We start from the raw sequence: 22,289 nt of genomic DNA, 5'->3' as shown, positions 1-22,289 counted from the left end.
CCTTTGTGGTTATAAACTCCCTGGACTCATATTGTTGTTCTGTGTGATAAAACAGGGCAAAGTGCATGTTTGCCCACCCCCACCCCGGTTTAAACATGACTCTCTAGATGTAGTTTCAGGGTGTCTTCTACAACTTAAAGGTGTTCTCTGTGTGCAATGCCTGTGCTTTTTGGTCCTGTTACATGAGATTGGGATTGAATTGGTAATTTTATGCACTAATGTGTGTTTTATGGTGTATTGGTTGTGCTGAACCTCTTACTCAGAGCACAAACAAACATTTCACAATCCCCCACTTGGAGGGGACCACTGCTCCAGTAACTTCAGGTCAGGGCAATTTCATCACAGCCGTGTTCGACAGCATTTGGCAGAATTCTTTATTATTCCAAGTTTGCAGGAACTTTAAAGAGACAGACAGTAAACGTGCTGGACATTTGCTGAAGATCGCAGAGGTCAATGTTTGGGCTTCCGTGGGAAAGAGCAGCAGGCGCTGTGTTCATTCTGGAAAGTCCTGCTGCTGTTGGGTGGGTTTAGCTCCTCGCAGAGCTCTGATTTATACCCACCGGGCCTCTGAAAGCGGAAGCATCGTGGAGGTAAGTCCTCGGCCGGGAATGTAAAGAACAGCTGCGGGAGAGTCAAGTGATATAGAAAAGTGTCTGCAAATAAGTAATAACTAGCTGAAATGTTTTCAGTAACGGTTCAGTATAATAATGCCAGGTTTATGCAATGGTCAGAATTGAATTTTTTTTTTGATTACTATATAATAATACATTCTCTCCTTTTGTAGATGAATCTTGTAATGCTCCAGGCATGCATGTTGCTTCTTCTCTCCATGGTCTCTCACACACAGTAGGTTTTACTTATGTGACCACTAGAAGGGAAAGCCCTTTATTTTGATCACTGAAATGCTACTCTAAATAAGCAAAATCAAACCCTAAATTATGCGAGGACAAGAGAAAGTGGAGATGTTTTGAGGTTCTGGGACTTCTGCGGTGGTGAAATGGCATTTGCTGACATTGTTTGTTTGTGTGCCAGATGTCAGGGGCCAGTGAACTGCAGATGGGGGCCTTATGGCGAATGGTCGCAGTGCGACGGCTGCACAAAAACGCAGGTCTCTTCAGCAGAAATTGCCGATGTGTGACTAAAGGACACAGAAAGTATGTCATGTTCGGAATGTTTTTACCGTTTCTCTGTTTGCAGGTGAGGACACGATCCATTGAGGTCTTTGCTCAGTTCGGAGGGCTGCCTTGCTCAGGCGAGGCTAGCCAGAGGCAAAATTGTGTCCCAACAATAAAGTGTCCCCTGGAGTTAGGCTGTGGAGACCGGTTCCGCTGCACCTCAGGTTCAGAACACACCGAATTGAAACTTTTCATTCATTTTTAAAGAAGTAATGTCTATCAGTATCAATATAAAAATATAATAATAATAATAATGATACAATTTGTTCCTGCCTGTGTTAGGTAAGTGCATCAGCCGCTCTCTAGTGTGCAATGGAGATCAGGACTGTGAAGAAGACGGCCTGGACGAGCGGCGCTGTGATGAAGCCAGCAGCACCTTCGTGTGTAACGAAGATAAGACCCCCCCTCACTCAGAGCACAGTGGACTAGGGTGAGCTCACCAGACAGCTTTTCACAGCTAATGAAACATATGAATGATGCAGCACGTTCAAAACCGTCTAGCAGAGTCACGCTACACGTTGCAGGTATGTTTTTTTTATATTACTAGTACGATTCAAATGCAAAACACACACGGCTCTGGAAATTATGGGAATGAATGCAGATGCCATGATTTTTTTATGGATGTTCATGCATCATAGAGAGATTTTTGCTTCGACGACCTGCGACCTGTATGTTGCGTGTATGTGTGTGTGATTGCTTTATTGTCCTTGCAGATATGATGTGTTGACTGGACAGCTGAGAGGTCCTGTTATTAACACTAAGAGCTTTGGAGGTCAGTGCAGGAAGGTGTTCAGCGGGGACCACAAGTCCTTCTACAGGCTTCCTCAGAGCATCCTCAGGTACACCTTTCAGGTAAGCTTAGCCCCGCCCCTCCCAACTCTTACATCGGAAAGCCTTTAGAGGATGACTCTCCTCTTCTGGTGGGCAGGTTGCTGCAGAGAATGACTTCAGCGATGAGTTTTACGAGAGCTCCTGGGATTATGTGAAGCACCAGGAGAAAAGGATGACGATCCAGGGGGGACATGACCATTCCACCCATCACTATGAGCTGAAGAAAAACCAGGTTGGATGTTGAAACATTTTGTTCTTATTTTTTAGGCTCAAACTGCACTAACAACAATTCTGTCCCTGAGCAAGACACTTAAACCTGAGTGTCTCCAGGGGGACTGTCCCTGTAACTGTCCCTGTAAGTCGCTCTGTGCAACGTCTGCTAAATTTTGTAAATGTGAAGTTTCTGTGTTAAACTCCTAAAAACTACAAATGATGGTGAATTGAATTGGTTCATTGAACAGCTTGATTAAATCAATTAAACTGGAGTTCCCATCAAAATCGCATGACAAGCTGTTCCTGCTGGTATACACTTTCCCTTGACCTTGAACAAAAGTTTACTTTAGAGATGAAATGAATAAGCAGATGATAAAATCCTTATTGACTCTACAGCCTTACTCCAGAGGGGAATGGCATGTCATTATGCAGTACATGGCCAGAAGGGGCTGAGGATCAATATTCCCAAAGATCACAATTAATTTCTGATCTCCCTTTCATTTATATTATAAAACCAAGTGTTCTCTCTGAATGTTTTGGCAATTTTTAATGGACTTTTGTTGTCCCTCAGGCCTACCATCTGCTGATCATAAAGAACGAGGTGGAGGTCGCTCAGTTCCAGAACAATGCTCCGCAGTACCTGCCCCTGTCAGAGGAGTTCTGGAAAGCTCTCGCTGCCCTGCCCACCACATATGACCCCACTGCCTACCGCGGCCTGCTGGAGAGGTTCGGAACACACTTCATGTCTGAGGGCTCGCTGGGCGGAGAGTTCCAGTTCCTGCTGGAGTTCGACTCGGCATCCATGCGAGAAATGAGTGAGTTTCCCCATGAACCACTCATCTGAGGCTTTAGAAAACAGGGCTTTTCATGAGGCTAATGTTTAATGGTTTTGTCAATTCAGTACTCAGAATGGCACAATTACAAAACTAAATGAACAAAACTTATGTATTTCAGGCAGAACAGACATTGATTACCACAGATGCATCACCCGTGTGAAACGATTCCTTTTCTGGAAAAAAAGGACAACCAAGTGTGAAAAAATTCTACAAACCCTGACCAGTTCGAGCGGTAAGTCATTAACTGCTTTAATGAAAGACAAATATAACCATGTAGATGTTGAAATTATTTTCATTATTTTCCTGCTTTAGGAAGTTCCTCGTCTAGATTTCCCATAAAGGCCAATATTGTCGGCGGGCAACCAGCATACATTACAGGCTTGAGTCACCTGAACTTGGACAACCCAGAGGCAAACCACCAGATGTACATGAAATGGGCTGGATCAGTCAAATTCTTCCCTCAAGTTATCAAAAAAAAGGTCAGAGATTTTTTTGTCTGTAAACAATTATGTTATTCTTTCATAAGAGGACTGGAATCTGTAGCAACCTTTAACTGGTCAGTTGTGTACACTGTTATGTCTCAAAAAAGTGAAGCCACAGGTCTAGTGCCCCTTCTGGTTGGCTGTTGTACTCTTTTTTTTTTTTTTTTAAGGAAATCGACAAATTTCACTGCATTTCTCCTCCAAAATGTATTTCCAGCTGCATGGTCTAATCCAGTGGTTCTCAACCGGTGGGGCGCGAGGGGGCGCGCATAGGCCACAGGATGGGAAGAAAAAAATTTGAAAATTTGTGATTTTTGTTTGGATTCATCGGATCTATTTTCGCTGCTAAAAGAGACCAAAACTAGGGATGCACCGAGGGATGCACTGATACCAATACCGGTATCTGGTATTGGCCTGGATACCACATTTTCTAAAGTACTCATACTCGTTAAAAGTCCCCCGATACCGGGGACCGATACTACGGTCTTAGAAATGTCAATGTTAGAGCGGTGTGTAAGGGGTTAATTACAGGCTCTGAGTGCCCACCCCCAGGCCCCGGCTGCAGCTCAGAGTGGGGAGAAGGTCGAGGTGAGATGGTGAGGGTGAGACGGTGAGAGGGAGGGGGGGGGTCTAATCGAAGCTGTTCATTTTCCCTCTGATGACAAGTGTGTTCAATTTATGAATTTTCTACTATTAAATGTGGCTACACATTGGAATTGACTGACAGACAGCCTTGACTGGGAGACCCCAGGTGCAGCGCCTGGATTGTGGGGACAGTCCTGTAAAAGAGTGTGCATTCTTTACACTGATTCTTTACAATGGTTCCTCACATGCTTTACTTAAAGAACTAGTGTGTCCGTTCTGCTGTGCTCTAGTGTCATCGGTGGCTTTTGATTTCTTCCCAGTTGAGGCCTCTGTATGAGCTGGTGAAGGAGGTGCAATGTGCTGGAGTGAAGAGGCTCCACCTGAAGAGGGCGATAGAGGAGTACCAGGACAGGCTGCACCCCTGCCACTGCCAGGCCTGCAGAAACAACGGCCAGCCTCAGATCACGGGGTCACAGTGTGCGTGCTTCTGCAAGCCCGACACGTATGGCCTGGGCTGTGAGAAGGGCTCGGTCATAGGAGAGCAGCCAGGTACTGGAATGAGATGGCCTTAGCAAGTCTGGATGTCTAGTATGAACGCATACACAAATAATAAATAACCTACTTCGGAGGCATCTGAGTTTGTAATGAATGTTAAATTTGACTGCATTGTTGCTTGTTCATCAGTGTATTATTCATGTCCAGAGGTTTGTTATCCATTCATAGGAGTCATTGATGGCAGCTGGTCTTGCTGGTCCTCTTGGTCAACCTGTGCTGGTGGTCAAAGATCAAGGCATCGAACGTGCAACAATCCGCCAGCCAGCAATGGAGGGAAGAGCTGTATTGGAAAGGTGACGGAGCAGCAAACCTGTGAAGATCCTGATGTGGATTACCTCCGGTGAGAAGCCACACATTATGCCTTAACCCAATCAGTGGCCTGTCAAGTACATGCAGTATGTCTTCTATGTTGCTGAAAATTAACCTAAGCAAACAGAAAGCTAAAAGACCTAAAATATTTCATATGCGAACATACTTTTACACAAAATAACTGTGGTGTTCTGACGCAGTGTACTTCTGACCAATAGCGTAAGAGTACATTATCGATATGGGGGAAATATACGGAAGTGCTGTGTAGCTCACGAGCTGCTATTAGATCCACCAAATGGCCCAGGTGAGGTAAAAGATGCAGCCTCTATGTGTCTGAGTCTTTCAGTATAGACCTCAACTTCATTATCGGACTCTTGTCTTGTCGCATTGATCGCTTTTTCGTGAGTATGAAGTGTACATGGAGCCCATCTGGCTGTGACTATTATTACCCACAGTAAAGACAGGAGAATATCAACCATTTTTGTAAATTTAAATTTCCATTACACATACAATTTGGAAAATTAAACAAAACTTTATTAAAAAAACAAATGCTTATTGTCTTTGCATCTGTCCGCAATGGTTCCTTCTTGGTGTACATTTCCAGCATGATGGAACCTCAGTGCTTCGATTCATCCCTCACACCGGTCAAATCATGCAAACAGCCACCCACGTTGCCAAATGGGTTTGTGCTGGTAGGTGGGAACGTCATTCTTAGAGTGTTGTACTTTTAATGTTAATCCTGCCCTCCAGAATGGCTTTTATATATGAACCCCGCTGTCTTGTACAGAATCCTAAAGATGTGTATGCTGCGGGCAGCAAGGTGGAGTACTCCTGCATTGAAGGGCATTACCTGTCCGGGGAGCCAGTTGCTCAGTGTCTGGAGGACCTAAGCTGGAAGAGAAGACAGATGGAGTGCAAGAGTAAGACAACGAAGTGCATTATTAGTCATGAAATAGAAATAAATCACTTCCTGCACCAAATGACTTTAAAAGACTTTTTGGCATCTACTTAAAAATCTGTGCATACAATGATAAAATGGATGTGGCTTAAGCTTTGGTAACTAGAGTTCCATATGCTATACTTTTTTGTTCCAGGGGTAACATGCGACTCTCCTCCTCTTCAACATGGACTGATCGGTTCCCCATGGCAGGTGACCTATCAGATTGGTGACAGGGTGTCCCTGTCCTGCCTGGCTGGGATGCAGCGAATGGGCGAGCCAGAGGTGGCCTGCAGCTCCAGTCTGAACTGGTATCCTCCACCAGACAATGTGGAGTGTAAACCCAGTAAGCCGATTGCACATGATACAGGACTCCAGGCCACCATCTGTTAAAGCTAGTGGTGAGGCTTCAACTTCCTGTGTTGTAGTTCCTGCAGCTACAGTCCCACCAACCTTGCAGTGCAGACCATGGGAGAAAGCGGGCAAGGGGCAGTGTGTGTGTAAACTGCCATATGAGTGCGAGTAAGTTTCTCACATCCTATAGCCCAATAAATATACACACATATATATACACAGACAAACACACACATATATGTATATTACATATGGAAAATATACAGTTAAATGAAACAATAGAGCAGAGAAAGACCTTTATTCTCCCAATTTAGGTAATATTATGCCCTAATTCAATCAAATGAGTTGATAAATAGTACTGAATTTTGTTAAATTAATGTGTTACATATAACAAATAAAACTAACTAAACTGTTCAAGCATGCACATATTTTATGTATAATTTAATTTCAATACACACTATTCTAAAAATTATTTTCGGACCGAAATCACCATAATACTCACTAATGACTAATAATGAGCTTTTTAAAACACTATCTTGCAACTGCTTTCTATTCGCAAGTGTGACTGGACAAATCATGTTGCATCCCCAGTAAACAGTTTGGTGTAAAATGTTGTGCAGGTCATCCTTCCCTGTGTGTGCGTCGCTGCGTCAGAACAGGGTGAGCCGTGTGGGCTTGTGCCAGATCGGGGCGCTGCAGTGCCTCGGGCGCAGCTTCGCTTTAGTAAATGACAGTCTGTGTGACTGGTCAAAGGAGAACGTCACCTCCTGCGCCAGCTGCCAGCCGTGGGAGAAATGCAAGGGCAAGTTATTAAATAATTTATAATAAAATCTTTATTGTCCTGGAGACCACGAGATCCGAAATCTGTAATCTCATACCGTGTCATACGATTTTTTTTCTTCAGAAACCAAGTGTGTCTGCAGAGAGCCTGAGGAGTGTCCCGAGGTCTCCGGCCACCTGTGCGTGTCCCTGGGGGACAGCAGCGCCCCTGTTACCATGTCAGAGTGTGAGGTCGGAGTGTGGAGGTGTCGCGGGGAGCCCTTCGTCCTGCAAAGTGTTGGAGAGTGCGCCTCCTCCTGAGCCCTGAGTGAAGTGGAAATTGAGTCGTATGCATGTGTCTATAGTGAAAAATACTTTCAGCAAGGATTAGAGCTTGTCAGTGTATCTCAAGGTCTGTTTTGTATTTTACTTTACTGTTTTGGTTGAAAATGATTTGCTCAGTGGTGTAATGATAGTGTTATAACAATATAATCTTTTATCTTGAAAGGGGACAGCTTATGTTACTACTGGTCTTTACCTAACTGGAAGTGATTTTATTGCTTCTCTTTTTAGAATTTAGGAAGGACTGCAGAAGCACCTTTTTGTGTGAAGACTTTATTTACACATGAAAAAATTCAGTGCATTTCTATATTGATACAAAAATTGCAGTTGCTCTTTAACGTAATAAACATTACTTGAAAGCCTTCCTTGTTCGAAAGACTACACTAATTTATTTGGTATATAGTTTAAAATAAGACAGAGCACCATACACAGAATATATTCGACTATATATGCCATGTGTGTGTAATATGCCATTTTTTCACTTTGATATGTAATTATGATGAATAGTTATACGATTGTTTACATAAGTGGTAAAGAGATACTTAGTTGCTTGGGCATGGGCCTTCACCAATAACATCAAAGTCCATCCTCTTGCACTTCATGGCACCCATGAAACACAGATTCATGGACTTCATCGTCTGAGTCTTCAGCATCTTGAGACAAAACATTGGCGTTCCCTCCTTTGGACAGTCACGTGGGAACTTACACTCACACTTCTTAGTGTCTGGGCAATTAAAGACATTTTAGATATATTCATTAAACCTTATCTTTGGAATGATCTTATGCTAGCTTTGTCGATAAAGTGTAGAGTGAATAATCAAACATGCGTTAGATTCCACAATATATTATATTATTATCACTCCCATCATCAGTGTTGATATATTATAAATCTACAGGCAGAACTAATGCAGGAGCAGATTGTGTGGTTATTTATACTCGAAGGCTCACTGTTGAATGTGCCCTACCTGAGGAGCAGGTCTCCCAGTCGTAACAGGTGTCAGAGCCACAGGCCTGCTGGACGGAGCTCCTCTCGGACAGACCTGCTCTGTAGCGCGCCCACTCCAGGCCGAAGTCATCATTCAGGCACGGCCCGTCACTCACAAAGAACAGCCTGTCCCCGTGGCAGCGGGCCGAGTGGAAGCTGCAAAAGGACGTCATGGTGAACGTCCCTGTTTCATCGTCCAGAATGCAGAGGTCTTTTTTGTATGGCCTGCAAAACAAAACAAGGCATCAAAACATGTATAAAACCGCTGACAGAGATTTCACTTTTTGATAGTCAGTATGCAGACTTGGTTTTGGTAAATATGAGATCAGCCAACAACAGAGCCGTTCTGCAAATGCGCTCCAGTGACGGACGCAATGCGATGCTTGGAGATGGAGATCAAAAGGCAGGCCGTGTTACTGATAGGGTGGAAAGGGCGATGTTCTCACTGGCACTCCTCTCGTGGGATGCACACACACGTATCGGAAGCGTCACGCTTCTGTCCTTTATCACAACTGCTGTCAGCTGTAAATGGCTTATCTGTGGACATAAAACAGACAAATATTATATTGCATGTCAGCCAGAAATGCACAGAATCCTCAGCCTGAGCTCTTGATGTACACCGCCCACTAAAATGTGCTTTAAAGGATGTTACATGGTAAAGACAACAAGTTTACATTTATGTTTCTGTGCTAATAATGTTGGCCATGCCAGCCACCATAATTTTGCTATAACATAATTTTAAATGTTTATTAGCTTTCGATGAATTCACTGATTTGAAGATTAGCATACTAGCATGCTAGCATTATATCTAAGGCCACTCTTAGTTTATTTTCAGTTCACCTCTGAGATGCTCAGAGTTGGTGCAGTGCCTTGATTGGCCTAACTGTAAATTTTTTCATTTTGCCAAGTACTTTGGATGGAGTCAGAGAGAATCCATGTGGTCAAGCAGTTCACCCTCCAAGGGGTGTGAACCTTATGGTGGAAGCAAATGCTGTGCATCACAATCACTTTCACTTCACATATGGGAAGGTTTTTTTCTCAGGAGGGGAGCCATGGCATGGCTTTGTGTTTATCAGTATAGTGCCTCATTACAAAACTTTAAACTTTGAAGTTGACATTGAACATAGACTCAATTTGCCACATTAAATGACATGTAAGCAGTGTGTCTTTTTTAGTTTTTAGGCTTAATTAGAGCAAAAATGCTGCCTATTCAGATAACTCTTATCGGAAGAAAAATGAATCACAAAGGTAGGTACAGACGAGTCATTTTGGTAGGATAAAGGACATGGAGGATGGCCTGTACCCTCTTTGCAGAAGATGTCGGCCTGGATCGCTGGCTCCCAGGCCATGTTGCTCTCACATGTGTAGTACTGAGGCCCGGAAGGGCTCTGGCCCTGTACTGGGCAGTTGATTGCAATGCTGTCGCCCACCCGGTACTTGTCCTTCACTGGGAACATGTGGATCTCAGCAGGGAAGTTGGGGGAATCACAGACCTTCTCTGTGGTGAGGACACATTTTGACAGCAATTTTAAGTTATTTTTGCCTTTTACACTCTATGTAAATGAAACATGATCAACACTGCTGACAAAAAATGTCACTCTCAAAAATGCAACACTCCCGAGTTCACTCACTGATACACTGGCCACTGGCTGGTTTCCATGTGCCGTCGGGGAGGCAGTGGATGAACTGATATCCCTCCAGCTCGAAGCCAGTGAAGCACAAAAACTCATCATGGTCCCCGAAATCATACTGACGCTTATTGATCTGACAGAGCAGGACAGGGGATTTTAGCGATCAGTGTAGATATAAACTATGCTGTGTGGGTGGAGCAGAAGATCTGAGTGATATTTCCGGGCTGTTTCTCTGTGACTCTCACCCTGAGGCGGCTGTTGGCAGGGGGCTTCGGTCTTAAGCAACCCTTTCCTGGCGGCAGCTCTGTCTGATCTCCTTCAGTCTCAAAGTCATTGTCATTTATACACACATTTTGCCTGCAGCAGACAGCAGAAAATTTGTCAAACACACACACACACACACACACACACACACACACACACACACACACTTCTGAAACAGAAGCAAGAAGCCTGAGCCTCTCACCCCCCAAAGATGGAGATGTAGCATGTTTCTGTCTGTGTGGCTGGCCCGTCGCAGGGCTTGCCCCCTCTCAAGGGGGCGGGGTTGTTGCACTGGCGGCTTCGGTGCGTCTTCAGGGTGGAGCCACAGGGGCTCCATGACCCCCAGCAGCTCCACCGCCCGTCCACAGTTTCTGAAGTTGAATAGAAGAGAAAGCAGAAAAGCACCATGGGTAACGTCATGCTGTGTTAACTGAAGAACAGTGTTGTGACTGTTTAACAATCCATATGCAACATGAAGATCTAACCTGAGGTGTAGTCCGGTGCCCGTTTCTCACAGTTGGCTCCGTAGGTGCCGGTCTGACAGACGCAGAGGCACTCAGCACCAGAAAGCACAGGACGGGCGTTGTTGGGGCATGGGGCGCATTTGCAGGAGTCAAACTCCTGCAGGTACTCCTTCAGAGCAGTCACCATGTGCCTCCGCTTTGTGACGGCGCAGGGGATCCCCCTCACCAGGGTGACAATGGGGGCCAGCTGGAGGACAATGACAAACAACCACCGTATTTAGAGCTAAAAACGATCTACAGCAACAACATTTATCCCTCTATGCCCATGTCCGTTTGGCCATTTACTGCTGCAACACCACCTTAAGGTTTGCTGATGACACAGTGGTGATGGAGTTAATCTCAAACAATGACAATGGGACTGGAGAGGGTGAGCCGTTTCAAACCAAAATGGGAAAACAGTGCTTGTACCAGCTGAGACAGCTGAGAAAGATAAGGATGTTTTCAGGCGGGCGCTGTGGAGAGCATCCTGACACAAAACATTTTGTAACAGCTGCGTCCAGGATTGCAAAGCCCAAAAGAGGGTGATCTGTGCACAAGAAAGCTGCTGCAGGTCACCTCTTCCATCTCTGCAGGACATTTACACTAAGATCACGACCAGGGCAACTGAGGTTATTAAGGACAAAACACACCCAAACAACAGCCTCTTTTAACATCTGAAATCAGGCAAACAGCTTCGAAGCGTCATGGCTGAGAGACTCAAGAGGAGTCACTTTAATGCACTTTAGCAGAATACATATCCACTACCCATGATGTCAGTGTCTTGTTCTGTGTTGATGTTCTCCTTGAACATAAATACCTTGCTTCCGTTATAACTTTTTTTTTCTATTCTATTTATTTCTATACTATTACTTTACCTATGCTCAGTCAAAACAAAGTAATTGTCATGATCCGGTCTGAAAGGGGTTACTCCAGTCCGGGATCCAGACCGGATGTTCACTGTTGTCCTGTGTAATGTTCCCTAATCGTTTTCAACTGTGTCAAATGTATAAAGATGCCCTGTTTGTTTCTGTTCGCCGTCAGTTCTTTGAAGTTAATTTCCATGTTCACCAGTGTCCTCGGATGTCCCCCCTGTCTTTCTTCACCATTAAACCCCGGTTTTCGTGATGTCATGCGATTGCCTCCTTCCTTCTTCGTCATCTCGCCACCTCTTTGTGCTCCTCTCCATTCACCTGCCTCGTCATGCCAGCATGGTTGCGACAGTAATTCAGGATGCATTTCACAGGATGCATTTTCACTGTTATACCTATGCATGTGACAAATATTTCTATATTCTTATATTGCCCAAAATCACATACAGTATATCTCAATGGGCTATGACAGGCCCTACAGTTAACGCATCCCACATTTTGACCCGTTCTGCTCACAAGAAAAATCTCAGGGGAGACATACCTTGGGAAGGTGTGAGTCAGAGAAAGACCTACTTCTGGGATAGAGTGATCGTGCAAAGGAGTCAGTGCAGGGTGTGTCAAAAAGGTGCAGTGGTAGGAAAGTCCAAAGTATAGAGCATCTGTATGGAGGTGCTGTACAGTGCAGTGTAGGTTTTAGTTCAGTGTCATCGTCTACACTGCATGTCCATTATAATGCTACTGGTCCATGTGAAGATCCCAGAAGCTTTTGCCATTATGGTGTTGGTGGCTGTTGTGACCATCTGGTACATTTCATGCTGGTACATCTCGCCAGCAGTACCCTTCTAACGTTATGTGTCTACTTCATAACTCCAGAGTGTCCACTGACCTCGTACTCCACCACTGTAGGGTTGTCCACGGTAGACTTTAGCCAATTGGTGTATATGGTGCTGTCAGGGGCCAACTGGTCTTTCACCCAGGACAGAGCAGCGGCCTCTGCTGCCCTGCCCCCCTTTACCCTGGAGATGGACTTTTCTGAAGCCTTCAGAAATGACCCTGAACAGAGTGCAAGAGGGTGTAGATCAAAATACAGCTTGGTGTTTAATCATTCAATCAAAACTGTAAAGGGAGTGATACCTTCATATTTATGGGTCACTGTATTTGTACCACAGGTACTGGAGGATGAACCCCAAGAAAAAAAGAGGAAGAATGAGCGGGTCTGATGTCTGATGCAGGTTTTAACCACCTCTTCCTTCATTCCTGTCAATTGGAAGAATAATGCCTATAAAATCCTCTTTAATCCAACATAAAAAGCAGACAATCAAAAAACGATCAAAATATACACATTGTCCCCATCCTGACGCCATGGAGTACCATCAAATTTCCAACATTTGCTATCAATCTTCAGGATTTTGGAAGGCTTCCCATACCTGAGGTCTTGAGCTCCTCTCGGTCGTACTGGTATAGTATGTCATAGAGACCCCCCATTGTGCCAGAGGTGAAGTAATGGGTACCAAACTGCTGAAAGATCTCCCTGTAGAGGGGGTAGTTGTACTCCAGAGGCAGGTTGTGGAGGTACTTCAGGAAGGGGTCAGAGAGGTAGAGGTCTGACTGTTTAGTCTTAAATGTGGAAGTGGCCAAAACCTGATGAACTCTGAAGAATTTGGAGTCCTGTAGAAATTGAATTTGTAGAATTTGGAACTTTTGGTTCGTTGGCGAGTGTCTTATGCACTAGGCTACTACCTGCCTTCTGCTGGGACGCCTTGACTGTATTCTTGGTAGAAGAGGAGGTGCTGGACCATTGACTACGAGAGGAGCCAAAAAGCAATAAATTGAAACCTCCATGAGAGCTCGCCTGCAAAGGAAGTTTGGAACTCTCTTTCGCTATGTCATAGGAGTCGCTTTTCACTTCAGCATCTTCACTCTTAAAGTCCTCAGGGAACTCCACCTGTCAAAAAACAAAGACAAACACAGGACCACGGATGACATTTTAGTCTCATAAATCTAGTCTCTGTAGAAGAATTTCAACTATTTAAAAAAAAAAGTTATCATCCCATCCCATGGGTTCCCAGCTAAAGTACTTACAGATATGTAAAAGAACATTCATACTCTGTGTGATAAAAAATACATTGTGTATCTAGAACAGGATCTCCAAACCCGGCTCTGGATGACACCAGCCATGCAGAGATTATTTCCCTATCATATACCCTTAACTCAACTTGGATAGGGGTTGGACATTCCTGACCTAGAAGATGTCTGTCCAGAAAATTCCTTAAATTAAGCAATGATGATATTTCCTGTTCTACTATCATAGTCATTTACGTCGTCTAAGTCTTCCAATCTGACATCTTTTCATGAAGGGTCTCGCAATTGTTTTTATATGTTAAAGTGTAGAAGTCCAGCAGCATTTAAAAAAAAATTAATTTCAATCAACAATTAAAATGTTTAAATCGCACCTTGAGCTCATAACTTTCAATGTTGGCAGGGATACGGTACATTTCCCTGTTCTCCCGGCTCCTGTTAAGAACACAGGAGTCTCCCATGAAGAAGTTGTCCAGAACCGCACCCCTCATCTCTTCTGCGACTGCATCAAATCTGCACAAGATAGAATCCAGGACAAATCAGTGAGGCCGACACCCGAGATGCAAATCCCAACAGCCATTCCCAGGGCTCCAGTCGCTCTCAAATAACTTAAAGCAGCAAAGTCTCTTTAGACTTTGATGACCTTACCCACTTCCTGCCAGCTCTGCTCCTGGGACAGTTTTGAATACCCTGTCGCTCAAACACACTCTTTTGTTCCGGGCACAGTTCCTCTCGTCAGAGTTATCACCACAGTCGTTCTGGTTGTTGCACTCCAGTGTCGGACTGATGCACCTGCCTGCGGATTCAAATGATGATGAGGAGGCCACGTGAGCAATATATTAATAAAACGCACTCTAGATTTAATTCATAACACCAGTGCCAGTACTTGTGTGTGTGTGTGTGTGTGTGTGTGTACCGCTGTCACACTTGAACTGGTTTTTGCAGTTGACCGGCTCTATCTGGCATTCCTTAGCAGAATGGCACGGCCTTTCCTCCATCAGGGGCTCACTGCATTCCTGCCCCCCGAACTGAGCAGGCCTCGCAACTGCCCGTGTCCGGAACTAACACGCACACACGCATGCAAATAAAGGCAATTTTGTATTGTTTGCACAAACATTACAAATATTAAGAATTCTTGGTTTCTTTTCACCTGTTTTTTAGCGCATGGCGAACACTCTGACCAGGAACCATATTCACTGAACTCGCAGTGTACAGGACAGACCTCCACGTTACACGCCCGCGCCTCATGAGTCTCACACATCCGACCACACTGATTATCCCAGTAGTAAGCATCGAAATGCACTGCCCTGAAATAGAATATAGTTTTCTGTTTCTGCAGGAAGGTCTGTGCTGCTGCTACCCAGCTGCATTCTGGTATATTATGCTAGAGAACATGAGGACAATTGATGAAACATCTCAGTACTTCACTACCATTACTACAAAATGGCACTCTACTCCCATTTCAATGTTTTTTTATAAATGCACCTGCGTCGCCATTGTGCTCCATAGTTGCAGGTTTTGGAGCAGGTGGACCAGGCGCTCCAGGGGTAGTGGTCACAGAAACAGCCAGAGATGAGTGTGACTGTGCCCAGGGCACTGAGCAGGGCGAGGAGCCAGCCTGGACCAGCCATGGGAAGAAGAAACCTGGAGACAGGTCAGGGCTGTGGGTACAAGAGATGAAAAGCACACTTGTCTTTGTGATTGTCTTTGTGATACTGAGCATAGCACAGCACACGGTGACACAACAAAATGTGTCCTCTGCATTTAACCATCACCCTTAGTGAGCAGTGGGCAGCTGTGAAAGGTGCCCGGGGAGCAGTGTGTTGGGATGGTACCTTGCTCAAGGGGACCTCAGTGACTTACAAGTCCGCTTCCTTACTCGCTAGGCCTCACCTGCCCTGAATCACATATTGTGCCGAAAGTGCTCAGAATTCACTTCCAATTTATAAAGCTTCAACTCTTCAACTTAATGCCCCATATACTGACTGTATACATGAAGATACATTTCGGAAGCTGAATATTTCTGGATTTGCATGAGTTATCAGCCGTAATCATACAACAACAAAAAAACACAAGCCCCCCCCCACTGAAAATATATCAATTTCTCCTGCCCACTGTCACATTATTAGAAATTATGTATGTTTGTTGATCTTCTGAGTTACACTCTGTAAATAAATGCAAAATCTAATTAATTTTACTAAATCATTAAAACATCAAATTTGTTTTATTTAGATTATTTAGCTGACTATAGTTGAAATAGTTAGTTGAAGATACCCAAACAATATTGTTGAAGCCACAGAAGTGAATAGAAATCTCACCTCAGGGTTCTGATATTCTTCAGTGAGATATCAGATTTGAAGGCCTGTCAAACCGCCTGACCTCATCTGGGTGGAGATCCGGACCCTGGTGGGACGGTTATGACACTGCAGCTGTTCCTCACCCTGAGCTACTGCACTTTTTACACTGAACCAAAATGGAGCCCCAGACTGTCCACCGCTCCGACTGAGCTCAATCGGAAGGCCTGGAACAATGAGCAGGCAACAGTGCTGCTCCCCTGCTTTTAATCATCCCTCCCCCCACCCATCCTCTTTGCCTTGTCTCATCTTTACGCAACCCCCGAATGCCGACCCTCAGGCTGCCAGTAAACCCTCCCAGCTGTGGCCTGTTCTCATCTATGTCCACTTCGGCCTCCCAGAAACGAAAGGGCTGCAGCTCTGAACAGAACAGTTCAGTTGGACAGAGGGAAGCTGGAATCCCCTGGAATGTGCTTCACAGTCTTGCTCAAGGCATACTGTTGTTATTGTTGGAGTTGGGACTGACGTCTATGTGCACAGCTACCCCCAGTCCCAGGTGACAGGCCAAACCATGGAGGAGACCGACACAAATAAATCAACAGACGACAAGCTGTTTAATTTAAAAAAAGCTTCATTTACATTATAAAATGGTTTATACATCGCCAGCTTCAACAACACTGATTGACTGAACACATCAGATGCTACAAGCAACATCCATGCTGCACACTTTCTGACATTTATACTAAACAGAAAAAAAGAATAGAATTTTTGTACTTGGGGGGAGGTCGATGATCAAACTGCATTCTGTCACAGTAAAATTGCCTTTATATATATTTATATATTTATATAGTGTACATACTGATTTCTGTACTATGTTCACAATGGACAAGTGATGGCTTTTGAATAGAGCGTCGCAAAGCCCTTAACTGAAAATCTGTGGAAGACTAAATAAGAATCATTGCACAGTGACTGAAAGATAAAGAGAAAATATTGTAACCTATCAGACTCGCTGACCAGGCCGCCACTACCCTCGACGGAAAAAATATCCTTGAAAAGTGATAATGCCATTGAATGTGACATGGCTCCTAACTTCTCACCCACGGTTACATGAGACATTTCAAACATCTCTCCAAAGTGAAAAGGTTTGAACTGGCAGTGATTGGATGGGGTGAAGGGGATTGTGGGTAATGTTCTTCATGGGCCATGTTTAGGCTACATATCCATGGACACTACTGACAGCTCTGGGCAGGTCACAGCTGGGGCAGAGATGGGTTCAAGAAAGGTCTGATGTGGGTTAGACAAAGGTTAGAGATAACGATAGAGAGATTGGCCTGCAGGGGTGTCAGCCCGACACAAGACAGCAGAGCCCAGAGAAGCGTCTCTTCCTCTGCCTCACCAGCGGATATGGAGTGAGATTCAGGAGACTGCTGTCATCTGCAAGAGAACGAGAGAGGGGACTATTAACTTTCATGGACATTTGTAGCCTATTCATGTACCTTATTGTCAATCTAGACTGAATACGTAAGCACTGAAAACTGGACTGGAGAGAGTGAGACTGAGAAATCATTTGACGTAAAATCTGCCTAACAATATCAAAAACAGCTCTTGATCCAACATCCTGTTATGGGACAGGATCAAAGTGGCACTGTTGTTCAATGAAACAGACCTTGTGTGAATGGAGAAAATTTCCCACAACACATCGGGTCTTCAGACTACTAAACATGTCCATCACATAAATGGCATCAAGTACCAGAACGAATCAAAGGCCCTCTGGAATTCGATATGGCTGACAAATGACCACCTTCACACCACCAGGCTACCAGGGGATGCACGGACGTCCCAGGAGAAGGCCGCCTGGATTCAGAAATAGGCGCCATTACGAGTACCTTGTCATGCCGTTTTGCCTTTCCAATAGCCCAGTCCCACTCCAAGCGCTACTAAACGATGTGCTGCAGGACCTCCTGGATTGATTTGTCTTTGTCTATTTGGACGACACTCTAATCTTATGACCCCCTCCAGCGGCTCCTGCAAAACAAATTGTTCATGAAGTTGGAAAAGGGCACCTTTCACACCACCGACGTTGCCTTCCTCAGCTTCCTCCTCAGCCACCGGGGGGTGGCCATGGACCCTCTGTTAAAACAGACTGGCCCTCGCCCACTACCATCCGTAAACTACAACAATTTCTCAGCTTCGCTAACTTTAACAGACGATTCATAGATTGCCCACCCGATGACCCCTCTCCTCAAAGCTAAACCCACACGCCTCGCATGGAACCCCCATGCCCAACAAGCTTGCAACTGGTTCTCATGCTGCCCGATGACCTCTCTCCACAAAGGTAAACCTTCCTAAACAAGGAAGATGAGGACCCTCCCTTTCCAGTGCAATGGTCCCTTCTGCGGGACGTTTTAGCAACTTTATTCCCCCTGACCTCAGACCATGAATCCTTCAGTGGGGTCACCATGACTCCCTAGCCAGGCCATTTCCTGCTTCTGGCCTGTGTGGTTCCCCACTGACACCCCAGCTGTCATCCTATATCTACGGCAGCTATGGGCCACCTGGGCTCTCGACGGTAAAATGCTTAACCAAGACCGCAGAAACCATGCAGACCAGCTACATCACCCTACCTTGGAATACCAACCTGGGGACTGTATCTGGGTCTCAACCCCTGCCCATTCCGCATCATGAGAGGCTGCAACCGCGTGGCCTACCAAATGTCCATTCTGTTCTACATGTTCCTCCTCCGGAGGGCCAACATGTCGCCCCTGACTCCTTCCCCGCCTAGGCTTCCACCCCCTTGCATGGTGAATGGTATTCTCACCTATACCATACATCAGTTCCTGGACGTCCGCCATCATTGGAACTAGGTGGAATACACAGGGGACTGAGAGGGCTACGGTCCTGAAGAACGGTCCTGGGTCCCCTGCCGTGACATCCTCAACCCCTCCTTTCTCCTGGAACTCCACCACCCTCATCCTTACTGCCCTGGTCTGTCTGGTGCCAGGACGCAGAAGACACCAGAAGCACTGAACTGGAAATGGTAGGGGCCTAGGTCAACCAGTATAAAAGCAACACGACCCACATCATCCTTGCCTGCTCATAGTTTGGTTGACCTTCAGTGCTGCCAGCCAATGTGAATGACCCACGTGCCATCCACGACACCGAGATCACCTTCACCTCCGGCCGACCAGCCGGCGATGTGAATTACCCACGCCGCCCACGACTCCTACAGCAAGCGGCCTTCACCTACACCTACTGCCCAGCCTAGTGCGGCAACACAGCACAGCACTACTCTCCTACACTCCAGACGACGACACGCGTACTTCCCATAAACGGCCGCGTCACAACCACGTCCTTCACTCGCCATAGGTGTGAACCTGAGAGTTATATGCCTGTGGATAACACACTCGCCTATGAACCAGAAGACCCAGGTTCAAACCCCAATTACGACCATTGTGTCCCTGAGCGTCTCCAGGTGGGGACTGTCACTGTAACTACTGATTTTAAGTCACTCTGGATAAAAGCATCTGATAAATACCGTAAATGTAAAAATGTAATGTGCTTTGTACTGTAAGGATGATGACAAACTGATTTTTAAATAAATATGAAAGATGATCCACAAAATTTTCTTGGACGAAAAATGTAAGATTTTCAGACATATTTTTTTAGATCAGTAATCTGAGATATGGCACTAATGTTAAACATTTCATAGACCAGCTTGCATTAAGCAACATATATTTCAAACATGTTAATTACATTCAGTAAATTACACAGTACATATTCACAAAATACAAGCAACACAGACAATAATACATACAGACACATGCATAATTAATGAATACCTGTGCTAATGCCCAATCATGCACTAATAAACAGTACAAACAATGCATGCGTGAGTACTCACACCAATTTACACACACTGTCTCACACATATTACAACAGGTTTTCAGCACAAGTGCAAATACACACGAAAGATTGAAAAAGTCAAATATATAAAAGTGTGCATCCCCCTGCCCCCCCCAGGCAGCACCTTGGTTTTTCAGTGGTAAAGGCATGGTCTCCCTGAGTTTGCTAAGAAGGTTCCTCATGTCTCGCATGTCCCTGTTGTGGAACAAACAATGAATTCACCATGATGACCCCCTGACAGTCACGTGGACAACAGTGAGTAAAAGCGAGTGTCATACTTCTCTGTGTTCTCGATGTCTGTGCACACCATCCAGGATTCCTGGGGGAAGTCCACAGGGGAGGAGGAGCGGTCTTCCAGGATGGGAACGTCTGAGCTTTCATCTGCCCTGCAGTCCTGGTTCGGCTCAGGGAAGGAGTCATTTCCTGTAATATATATTCCACAACAAACAGCCCAACTAAATAGTGGGGTCATAATTACGACATTACAGTTGAACGGTCATGTCATTTTTATGTATGACATTGTTGTTTTTTTTTTTTTTTGAAAATAAGCTCTAAGAAGTCCTTCATGTTTTATTATGCAGCATCCCGATTATGTGCCAATGCAATTACAAAGAAATTAACTGCAACTATTTCATCTTGTTTAAATAGACCAGTGTCGCCTGTTCTGAAGTGGCATGTTGTAATTTTAATTTTCATTTCTGTGGGAAATTTAAATTTCACACTAACAGCTAAGCTGGCAATAACCATCAAATCAGCTAGTTCACATTTGTATGAAGGATCCTGTATTCAGACAGTGTGCTTTGTGAGCTGTTGGCAAATCCTGTACAAAACACACAAAAATACAGCCGGATCCTAGGTGTGTATATCTGTAGGAAAATGTTAGCTCGAAGTTAATGGTGAAACCAAGAAAATGCTTTTATAATGTAATGTATACCTTCATATACCTAATTGGGGCTTGTTTAAATTTAATTTTATAAACAGCAGTAAATGCCACCCCAAATCCTGCAGTGATTTTGCAGGACTGCCTTGTATAAAGCTGCCTGACAGTGTGCCAGTGGTGGCGCTGTCCTCGGGTTGTAAGCTGCGGTATTAACGTTGCACTACGGCGTGAATATGAGGTGCGCGCAGCGGCCTCTGGCGGCAGAACGTGGAACCGCACCTTTCCGGTGCATCTGCAGCACGCCCAGCAGGCACATGGACTTGAGCATCTCGGTGATGTACATCTCCAGACAGCACTGCAGCTGGATGAAGAGCCGGCAGATCTCCGGCTGGATCTCTCCGTCCTCTGGACTGGGGGGTCGAACATAAATAAATAAAGTTAAAAACAAAAGAACAAGCAGACACGCACGTGGCAGAACAAAGCATAGATGAAGGCAAAGAGAGCATTGATCTACAAGCTCACAGACCCACCCTGAAATGATGGTGAGGTTTTGATAGGCCGTCCGGGCCACTGAGCATCCCTTCATCCGAGTCTTATGCATTTGTGTGCGCAGAGAGGGACAATCCACAGAAATCTCCCCCACGGAGATGACTTGCTCACGATACAGGGCCACCAGGGTGTTGAATTCCTGCACAGTCTGGAAAATCAGGACAAGGCTCCTTCATTTCGCCTGTTGCCCCCCTCTGCTCTCCCTCTCTCTCTCTGTCTTTAACACCGACTGTGTATAGAAAGGTGACCTGCTTCCCTCAGACATCCCAAACAGGGACAGCCTGACAAATGGCACTAAAAAAAAAAAAAGCAAACTTACCCACGTTTTACACACAGAGATTTTTAGGAATCACCCAGTAGGCCAGGCTAATTATGATTTTTTTTTTATAGATCACATGCTTTACTCATTATAAATGTTAATTGTAATAACTATAACAATCATGATTTGGGACGTTTTTTTGCGCCAGTGTAAAGATCAGACACCAGGGACCGTCACGCACCTCGCTCAGAAGGAGAAAAGCTCCCATGAAGGACACGGGCACGTTCTCCTTCACGCAGGGAGAGAAAAAGGAAACCCGAGCGAAGACGGAAATGCGCATTACAGGAAAAACGAAAACAACGACAACAGCGATGATAGAAAAAAAAAAAAGGCGATGAAGGTGATGGGTCGCATCATCATCCTCATCATCACCATCACCGCCGCCACCTACCATCCTGCAGTCCTCCACGGCGCGCTGCGCCTTCCGGCCGCTCTCGGTGCTCTCTCGCCGCTCCGCGTCCCTCGGCGCGGGCTTCCCGATCTGAAAAATGTTCGCTGCGGATCTGGGGCGGTTCTTTCGCCCGTTCGGTGCAGAACACATGCATACGCGTCCACGGTGGATTAATAAATAAACTGATCGATAATAATAAAGCGTTTTTTTTGGGGGTTTTTTTATTTATCGGTCCTCCGCATCG

General features: G+C 45.2%; 3 protein-coding genes across 3 annotated transcripts; 1 reads left to right on the top strand and 2 right to left on the bottom strand.

The window, feature by feature from the left end:
- Positions 1–186: 186 nt before the first annotated feature.
- c7b (complement component 7b) lies at positions 187–7,743 on the top strand. Its single transcript, XM_028971227.1, has 18 exons — positions 187–590; positions 785–846; positions 1,033–1,108; positions 1,198–1,339; positions 1,458–1,605; positions 1,889–2,027; positions 2,104–2,238; positions 2,791–3,034; positions 3,174–3,287; positions 3,368–3,534; positions 4,443–4,671; positions 4,846–5,017; positions 5,591–5,678; positions 5,774–5,906; positions 6,081–6,269; positions 6,352–6,445; positions 6,898–7,079; positions 7,182–7,743. Exons 1-18 carry the CDS (start codon positions 219–221, stop codon positions 7,355–7,357), a joined length of 2,862 nt encoding a protein of 953 aa, XP_028827060.1. The 5' UTR covers positions 187–218; the 3' UTR covers positions 7,358–7,743.
- Positions 7,618–16,261, bottom strand: c6.2 (complement component 6, duplicate 2). The gene is made up of 18 exons (XM_028971228.1): positions 16,028–16,261; positions 15,195–15,370; positions 14,860–15,016; positions 14,626–14,770; positions 14,358–14,505; positions 14,084–14,222; positions 13,375–13,575; positions 13,058–13,298; positions 12,765–12,887; positions 12,517–12,683; positions 10,744–10,969; positions 10,461–10,629; positions 10,240–10,351; positions 9,995–10,127; positions 9,667–9,861; positions 8,810–8,900; positions 8,344–8,588; positions 7,618–8,102 (listed from the first exon to the last, which is right to left on the bottom strand). The coding sequence occupies exons 2-18, from the start codon at positions 15,338–15,340 to the stop codon at positions 7,921–7,923; spliced, it is 2,820 nt and encodes a 939-aa protein (XP_028827061.1). The 5' UTR covers positions 15,341–15,370; positions 16,028–16,261; the 3' UTR covers positions 7,618–7,920.
- A 337-nt stretch (positions 16,262–16,598) lies between these two features.
- Positions 16,599–22,195, bottom strand: rgs7bpb (regulator of G protein signaling 7 binding protein b). Its single transcript, XM_028971233.1, has 6 exons — positions 22,046–22,195; positions 21,317–21,483; positions 21,066–21,196; positions 20,185–20,329; positions 20,031–20,101; positions 16,599–17,437 (listed from the first exon to the last, which is right to left on the bottom strand). The coding sequence occupies exons 1-6, from the start codon at positions 22,193–22,195 to the stop codon at positions 17,346–17,348; spliced, it is 756 nt and encodes a 251-aa protein (XP_028827066.1). The 3' UTR covers positions 16,599–17,345.
- Positions 22,196–22,289: the final 94 nt, after the last annotated feature.

This window comes from Denticeps clupeoides, chromosome 3 (genome assembly GCF_900700375.1).
Source record: "Denticeps clupeoides chromosome 3, fDenClu1.1, whole genome shotgun sequence".
NCBI lineage: Eukaryota > Metazoa > Chordata > Actinopteri > Clupeiformes > Denticipitidae > Denticeps > Denticeps clupeoides.
This window is presented reverse-complemented; position numbering and strand designations above follow the sequence as displayed.